This window comes from Microtus pennsylvanicus, chromosome 5 (genome assembly GCF_037038515.1).
Source record: "Microtus pennsylvanicus isolate mMicPen1 chromosome 5, mMicPen1.hap1, whole genome shotgun sequence".
Classification (NCBI taxonomy): Eukaryota; Metazoa; Chordata; class Mammalia; order Rodentia; family Cricetidae; genus Microtus; species Microtus pennsylvanicus.
In genome coordinates this window covers 93,181,831-93,190,285 of record NC_134583.1, presented here as the reverse complement: position 1 = coordinate 93,190,285, position 8,455 = coordinate 93,181,831, and the positions used below count along the sequence as shown (strand labels likewise).

At 41.6% G+C, this 8,455-nt stretch overlaps 1 protein-coding gene across 2 annotated transcripts in view; it reads left to right on the top strand.

Annotated features, from left to right (window-relative positions):
* Positions 1 to 5,818: 5,818 nt before the first annotated feature.
* Ms4a8 (membrane spanning 4-domains A8) overlaps positions 5,819 to 8,455 on the top strand; it is a 13,152-nt gene continuing 10,515 nt past the window's right edge. Inside the window, exons 1-3 of one of the 2 annotated variants that reach the window (XM_075974992.1) lie at positions 5,852 to 5,946; positions 7,027 to 7,075; positions 7,458 to 7,659. In XM_075974992.1, the coding sequence (XP_075831107.1) occupies positions 7,459 to 7,659 (201 nt within the window). In that variant the 5' untranslated portion in view covers positions 5,852 to 5,946; positions 7,027 to 7,075; position 7,458. Of the gene's footprint in view, positions 5,947 to 7,026; positions 7,076 to 7,457; positions 7,660 to 8,455 lie in introns of both variants that reach the window. The other variant, XM_075974991.1, reaches the window with a different exon arrangement.

Here is an 8,455-nt window from a genome sequence, read left to right as displayed (position 1 = left end):
AGGAAATAAAATGTAAAAGAAAAAAATTGTAGCATAAGTGGTAAAGCCCTTTCCCCAACATTTGTGAGACCCTGGGTTTCATCCCCAGCACTGTAATGGAAGAATGGGAGAGAGGAGGAGGAGGAGGAGAAGGAAGAGGAAGAAGGAGGAAGAAGGAAGAAAGAGGAAGGAGGAGGAAGGAGGAAGGAGGAGGAGGAGGAAGAGGAGAAAGAAGGAGGAAGAAGGAGGAGGAAGAAGAAAGTAAAACCACAGAAGTATTAGAAGAAAGCAAAAGTAAGATTCCATTTAACCATGGGTTTAAAAAGTCTTTTAACTGTGACTCAAACTACTAAGTAATGAGACAGAGAACTGATACATTTAAAATGTGAATGTTTTTACTTTTTCAGGATCAAATTTTTCTATACCTTATTGTTTTTAATTGAGCTATACATTTTCAGGATCAAATTTTTTTAATAAGTCAAAACACAATCACTGTGCCCAGGTAGAGGAATGAGTGAGCAAAATGCCTGCTGGGGAAGCATGGGCACCTGAGTCGAGCTCCCCAGCCCTCCATGAAAGCTACATGAGGCAGCATGCGTCTATAACTCTAAGGCTGGATCCCAGACCAGCCAGTCCAGTGTCATCAGCAAGTTTCAGATTCGGTGTAAAATCCTGTCTCTGAAAACAAAGCAAATGGGCAGAGGCTCATGAAGCCACACCTCTCCTGGAAGTCTGTGAGCACTTAATAGTTGCTGAGGGAAAATAGACATTTTCCTCCTCCCAACAGCCATGTGTAAGCTGTGATCTTTATTAAACATATTGCTCCCTAAAAATAGAGATAAACATGAAAATAGAAAGAGGATTTGTTGGTAAAAGGAAGAGGATCAGCAGGAGAATAAATCCAAAAAAAAAAATGAGGGAATGGCTATGACCCAAATCTAACATACAAATGTATAAAATGTCAGAGTGAAACCCATCAGTATACATAACTAGTTTATGCTAAAGAAATGTTAGAAATTGGAAAAAGTAAGGCAGAGAGCAATAGAGAAAAAGATCTGACATAGATCTCTGACCTACAGACTGCCACACGGGCACAGACACACATGCACACCATGCAGACACAAACTAAACAATTGCTAAATTGTTTAGAGAAAATATCCCACGATAAGATCTAATAAAGAGCTGCCTTTAAAAGCCAAAGGGCTGTCATGAGAGTTTTTGATTTTGCCCCTTCTTACAGGTGTGAGATGGATTTCTCAGAGTTGTTTTGATTTGCATTTCTCTGATGGCTAAGGATGTTCAGCATTTCCTTAAATGTCTTTAAGTTATTTTAGATTCTTCTGTTGGGAGTTCTCTGTTTAGGTGTGTACTCCATTTTTTATTAGATTATTTGTTCTTTTGATGGCCAATTTCTTGAGTTCTTTGTCTGCTTTGGAGATCAGCTCTCTGTCTGATGTGGGGTTGGTGAAGATCTTTTCCCATTCTGAAGGCTGTCGTTTTGTTTTGTTGACCATGTCCTTTGCTTTACAGAAGCTTCTCAGTTTCAGGAGGTCCCATTTATTAATTGTTTCTCTCAGTGTCTGTGTGTCTGTTTTCTCTCAGTGTCTGGCAAGGAAGTGGTTTCCTTGCCAATGCATTCAAGTGTACTTCCCACTTTCTCTGCTATGAGATTCAGTGCAGCTAGCTTTATGTTGAGGTCTTTAATCCATTTGGACTTGAGTTTTGTGCATGGTGGTAAATATAGATCTATTTTCATTCTTCTACATGTTGATAACCAGTTGTGCCAGCACCATTTGTTTAACATATTTTCTTTTTTCCATTTGATATTTTTTGCTTCTTTGTCAAAGAGCAAGTGTTAGAAGGAGAGTGGATTAATATCCTGGTCTTCAATTTGGTTCCATTGTTCCTCCTGTCTGGTTTTCTGCCAATACCAGGCTGTTTTCAGTACTGTAGCTCTGTAGTGGAGTTTGAAGTCAGGGATTGTGATGCCTCCAGAAGTTCCTTTATTATTCAGGATTTTTTTGGCTATCTTAGGTTTTTTGCTTTTCCATATGAAGTTGAGTACTATTCTTTCAAATCTGCGAAGAATTTTTCTGGGATTTTGATGGGCATTGTATTGAATTTGTAGATTGTTTTTGGTAAGATTGCCATTTTTACTATGTTAATTCCCTACCCAAGAGCATGGGAAATCTTTCCATTTTCTGGTGTCTTCTTCAATTTCTTTCTTCAAAGATTTAAAATTCTTGGCCTAAAGCCTTCCACTTGTTTGGTTAGAGTTACTCCAAGATATTTTATGCTATTTGTGGCTATTGTGAAGGGTGATGTTTCTCTGCTAATTTAGTTTTTATTGTTGGTGATGTTAATTTGTGCATTTTTCCCTTCTTTGGGATTTGCTGCTATGAGACCATCAATTGTCTATGTTTTGTTGATGTAGCCATCTTCCTTGGGTTGGGGTTTTCCTTCTAGTACTTTGTATAGGGCTGCGTTTATGGCTAGGTATTGTGTAAATCTGGTTTGGTTATGGAATATCATGTTTTGTCTTTCTATGGTGATTGAAAGTTTTGCTGAGTATAGTAGTCTGGGCTAGCATCCGTGGTCTCTTAATATCTACATAATGCTTGACCACAACCTTCTGGATTTCATTGTCTCCAGTGAAAAGTCAGGTGTAATTCTGATAGGCCTACCTTTATATGTTATTTGGCCTTTTTCCTTTGCAGCACTTAATATTTTTCCTTATTCTGTATGTTTAGTGTTTTGATTATTATGCGGCAAAAAGACGTTTTTTGGATCCAGTCTATTTGTGATGTTCTGTAAGCTTCTTGTATCTTTATAGGAATATCTTTCTTTAGGTTAGGGAAGTTTTCTTCTATGATTTTGTTAAATATATTTTCTGTGCTTTTGAGTTGAACGTCTCCTTCTTCTAAATCTATTATTCTTAGGTTTGGTCTTTTCATGGTGCCCCATATTTCCTGAATATTTTGATTGAGCTTTTGTTAGATGTAATGTTTTCTTTGACCAATGAGTCTATTTCCTCTATTGTATCTTTAGTGGTTGAGATTTTCTCTTCCTTCTCTTTTATTTTGATGTTCATGTTTGCCTTTGTGGTTCCTGGTTTTTTTTCTCATGATTTCTGTTTCTATAATTACCTCAGCTTATGTTTTCTTTATTGTTTCTATTTCAGTTTTCAAGTCTTGAATAGTTACTTTCATATGTTCGATTTCTTTTCCTTGGTTTTCTTTAAGTGATAGTCTGATGCCTTCCAATTTTTTGTTTGTCTTTTCCTCAATTTCTTTAAGGGAATTTCTCATTTCGTCTTTAAGAATTTCAAACATTCTCTTAAAGCTATTTTTAGGTCATTTTCTTCCATATTTGGTTGTTTAGGTCTTGCTGTTGTAGGGTCTTTAGGTTTTACTGGTGTTGTGTTGCTCTTTGTGGTGTAGTATGTGATCTTACCTTTTCTACTCATCTTTCCTCTAATAGGTGTGGTTGGGGCTGTCTGAGATTCTGTTGAATAATCTTCTAGGTGCCAGTGAATCCAAAGCTCAGATGGTTGTTCCTTGTGGTACAGTCAGTGTCACAGTTCTAGTTGCCCTGTTGGTTACTTCATGTTCCTGGAGATAGCTCAGCACTCCTGTGCTTTGCTCTGCTCCTGCTCCCTTGGAGTTTGCTCCCTCAGGCCCACTTTGACCTACGTTGCCAGCTTTGCCCTGTTTCTATAAATCCTGGTCTGGATCCCCTCCTGCAGAAGTCCCTGACTTGGAGTTGGACCTGTTCTGGTGGAGATCACTGACTCTGAATCTGATCACTGGCTCAACCCTGATCCACCAGTGTCTGGGAACTGGGTTGGCTCCCAGGGCTGGATTTGCCACTGGCTTCTGCTCCTGGTGAAGCTTGTTTCCTCCGGCTCTCTCTCTCTGTCCTAGGAGTCTCAATTCCACTCCTGTGGAATTTGTTGCCCAAGGTGGAGTTGCTTGCCTTAGGGCAACTTTGGCTAGATTACCAGCTTTGACCTATAGCTGTAAATCCTGGTCTGAATTTCCTCCTGCAGAAGTGCCTAGGTTGGAGTTGGACCTGGGAAGGTTTCTGGTTCTGGTCTACTGTCTCTGAGGTCCCCAGCTCTGGTGTGCCTGGTCCCACAGAGGATCTGCTTGCTTCCTCAGAGGTCCCAGACTCATGCTCGGACCTGCAGAGGTTCCAGGTTCTTGCCTATTCCCTTTGATGTCCCAGACCAATGCCTGGACCCACAGATGTCCTGGGTCAGGCCTATTCTCTCTGTGGTCCCAGACTCATGCCTGGCCCCACCAAGATCTGTGGTTCCTGCCTACTCCCTCGGAGGTCCCAGGTTCACTCACACCCAGATTGGCAGAGGTCCTGGCTCAAGCCTAGTTCCTTGAAAGTCCCAGATTCGTGTCCAGACCCTCAGCGGTCTCTTGCTCTGGCTCACTCGCTCAGCAGTTACTCCCCTGTACCTGTTCTGGTGGAGATCGCTGACTCTTTCTTTCTTAGCCCATTTATCATCTGTATAAAAGAGGGCTACTCATTTTTTTGAGGATGTGGAGTAAGAGGAACACTCCTCCATTGCTGGTGGGAGTGCAAACTTGTACAGTGGCTTTGGAAATCAGTATGGCAATTTCTCAGAAAATTAGGAAACTATCTACCTCAAGACCCAGCAATACCATCATTGGGTATATACCCAAAAGATTCTCAAAAAAAAAAAGGCATTTGCAGGCAAATGGATGGATCTAGAAAAAAATTATTGAGTGAAGTAACCCAGACCCAGAAAACAAGTATAATATATATTTACTCATAAGTGGCTTTTAGACATAAAGCAAAGAAAAACCAGCTTACAGGCCACAATCTCAGAAAACCTAGAAAACAAAGAGGACCCTAAAAGAGACATACATGGATCTACATAGGACTGTGAGAAAGACAAGATTCTCTGAGTGAATTGAGAGCATAGGGGTCATGAGTGAGAGAAGAAGGGGAGAGGGGAGGAAGAGAGAGGGGTGGAGAAATGTATATCTCAATAAAAACAGTAAGAAAGAAGTTAAGGGACAAATCTGGTTGAAATAGGTGTTGTCAAGGTTTTAAACCCTTTATGCTTTTAATGTGCCTTATGTGTGCCTGCCCCAAGCTTGTCCTGTGCTTCCTTCTCTTTTTGATTTTGTCCATTTACATAGGCTCTGCCTATAATGTTCTATCAACTGGCCAACTTCCAAAGTTCCAACTATTCCCACATCTTTATGTGCTCAGTCAGTGAGATTTTATTGAGTGTCTCTTATATACCAGTAGGAATTCTCAGCACCTACATGGTGGCTCACAACCATCTGTACCAACTCCAGGGGATCCAGTGTCCCTCTTCTTGCCTCTATAGTCACTTCACACATAGTAGACAGCATACATAAATGCAAAAAAAAAAAAACCATACACATAAAATAAATAAATCTTTGATAATAAATATGGGAGTTGAGTATAGGTCTCATTTTACCTATTGGTTCCAACTTTTCTCATTGCAGTTCAATGATTTCAAATATCGAAGCACTCCAATGCCAATCAGTCATTCCTCTCTGTGCTCTCCTGGGATCACTTTATCTCTTTGCTGTGAAATTGATGTCATCCTATCCTGTATTTCAGCTCAGGACATCAAGCCCTGAGTGCCCAGGTCATTCTTTTGTCTCCCAGAGCACCCAGCACAGTCTATCCATTCAGGCATCATGAAACCCTTGGCAAATGGAACTGTATTTAATTGGTTCCATGACTAAAGCAGGAAGCAAATATGGGTGTGGACGTTCTGAACAGCTGCTGACCCAGCCCTTGCCCTGGAAAGAAGTGGAGAGGACTTTGGATCATTCTAAATGAATCCTCCAACTGGGCAGGGTGCAGTCACTCTCTAGAGGAGTAAGTTTTCCACAGCAGAGAGCTGGGAACAGGAGCAAGAGAGGCTTACTTGGCAACAGGCACAGTAAGGTGAGTGTACATAATCAAGTATTTGTACGGATCGCTGAGGGATGGGGAGAAGGGGTTATTGTCAAATGAGATACGGGGAATGGGTGAAAGATGTTGGAAGGGTGTATTACACTCAGTTTGCTGTGTCTGCTCCAAAAGTGCAATGGGAAAAGGCACGCAAACTCAGTGGGTAAGGGTTACTGTTGCCAAGACTGATGACCTGAGTTTGAGATCTAGGACCCACATGGTGGCAGGAGAAACTCAACTTCCACCAGTTACTCTCTGACCTCCAAATGTGTGACATGGAACACACACACACATTACACTGATAATGGACTTTCCTTGAGCACAATGACCTCCAATTTTTTAATATGTCCCTGATACTGGAGAAGTCCCACTCTCTGTTTCCTTTTCCGAAATCTAAGAGAACTGAACTCAGTGTTCCCAGGAGTCTTTCTACTGTGGCACTCCAGAGCCAGATAATGTCAATGTATGCAAACTAAGATGGAAACGCTAGGAGCCATGCAAATGGAGAAAAGGCTCAGCCTGTCTTCCGGGATCACCTAGCCTCTCCAGGCCGTACTTTATTAATCTGTGGGACTAAGGTTAAGATTGAAAGAGATGCCTTTGTAAAGCATTGGCTGCCTGGTATTCTCAATAAGACCTGTAAAGAAGGCTTAACACTGTCTCTAAAATGGGATTAGCAAGGATATGGGGTTGAATTGCTCAAGAAAAAGCCATTCGCAGTTGGGATTTTTATTCGCTTGGTTGGTTGCTTGGCTGGTTGGTTTTTGTTTGTTTTGCTTTGTTTTTTTTCAAGAGAGGGTTTCTGTGTAACCCTAGCAGCCTTAGAACTCACTCTATAGACCAAGCTGGCCACAAACTCACAGAGATCTGCCTGCCTCTGCCTCCTGAGGGCTGAGAGTAAAGGTATGCACCACTCATCATGACACCTAGCTTCATTCTCAGTTATTTTAAAGTGTTTAAAGTCCTATATATGTGCATGTGTGGGGGTGTGCAAACATATGTGTGCACATATGTATGGAGGTCACAGGTCTATGTTGCATGTCTTCTTCGCTCACTCTTCATCTTATCTTTTAGACTGGCAACCAGCTAGCCCTAGAGATTCCCTGTCTCTCTTGCCTGGCAGGTATGCTTGACAATAAAGACAATAACAATAAATCTGTTTTATTATTATTGTTATTACATTTTATTTGCTTACTGTGGATGACCACAGATGTGCCAGTAAATGTTCTTGGAGATTATGGGGAGTCAGTTCCACCATGTGAGTCCCAGGGCCCAAACTCAGGTCATCAGGCAGTAAGTGCCTTCACCTGCTAAGACATCTCAAGGTCAAGATCCTAGGCTTGACTTTTTACTAAGGTGCTGGAGATCCAAACTCATATCCACATGCTTGTGTGGCAAGTAGCTACTGTTTGAGCTATCTCCCCAGCCTCTTGAAGTCTTTTGAAAACTGTAAACACAAGTATACAAATGACGAGTGACTCTATTGCACTTACTTCTTTCATCAGCATGAACCCAACGACTCCACCAGGCCCCACAGCCAATTCTGTATATATGGTGCCACCCTACAACGGTTACCCTGTGATCACGGGAACGGTGGCTCAGGTACCTCTCTATCCAGGCAACCAGACTCAAATCCACGTCATTCATGGGAATCCACCTGGTTCGGTGCCAGTCCAGAAAGTCTTGAAAGATGGCAAGGTCCTAGGGGTAAGTGAAAGTTCACTTTGTGACCCTGAGGCCACGCTACAGAGAAAGGCTTGAGATAGATGACTAGAAATTCCAAAGAGGGAGCAGCAGACTGGGATAGCTCAGTTGGTAAAGTGCTTAATGAAGCACTTGCAAGCTGAAAGCCATCTCCAGTGGTCCATTTGTGAGACTTTAGACTCCAAATATGACACTATGCACAAGAAATGTGGTACCTATAAGTTTATTTGTTGCAGTGTGGCTTGTAGGGACAGAAGGATGGACACAACCAATCTATTCTGGTTTTGTTTCTGTTGCTGTGATAAAAAAAAAAAACTCTGATGAAAAGCAACAGATGGGAGGAAGACGTTTGTTTGACTTACAGTTCCAGGTTAGCAGGGAAGTCAAAGAGGAATTTGAGACAGGTTACATCACATCCACAGCTAGAGCAGAGGAGAACTAACACATCTGTGCTCCTTCGAGCTCTCATACATCTTTCTCTATCCTCTACAACAGGACCTCTGTCTAGGGACTAGTGCTGCCCACAATGGCTGGATCTTCCCACATGAATGAATGAGCAATGGAGACAAGCCCCCACAGAAATCCCCACAGTCTAACCTAACCTAGACATTTCCTCATTAATACTGTCTTCCTAACTGACTGCATGTTGTATCAAATCGACAGTTAAAACTAACCAGTATACTATCCATCAATTTAACATTAGTAAGCCACTGTGTTGTACTTATAACAGAAAGAATGTTATAGTACCATGAAGAGAACAAGGAAGCTCTTTGTGCAATGATTGGGTCTTATTCCAAGA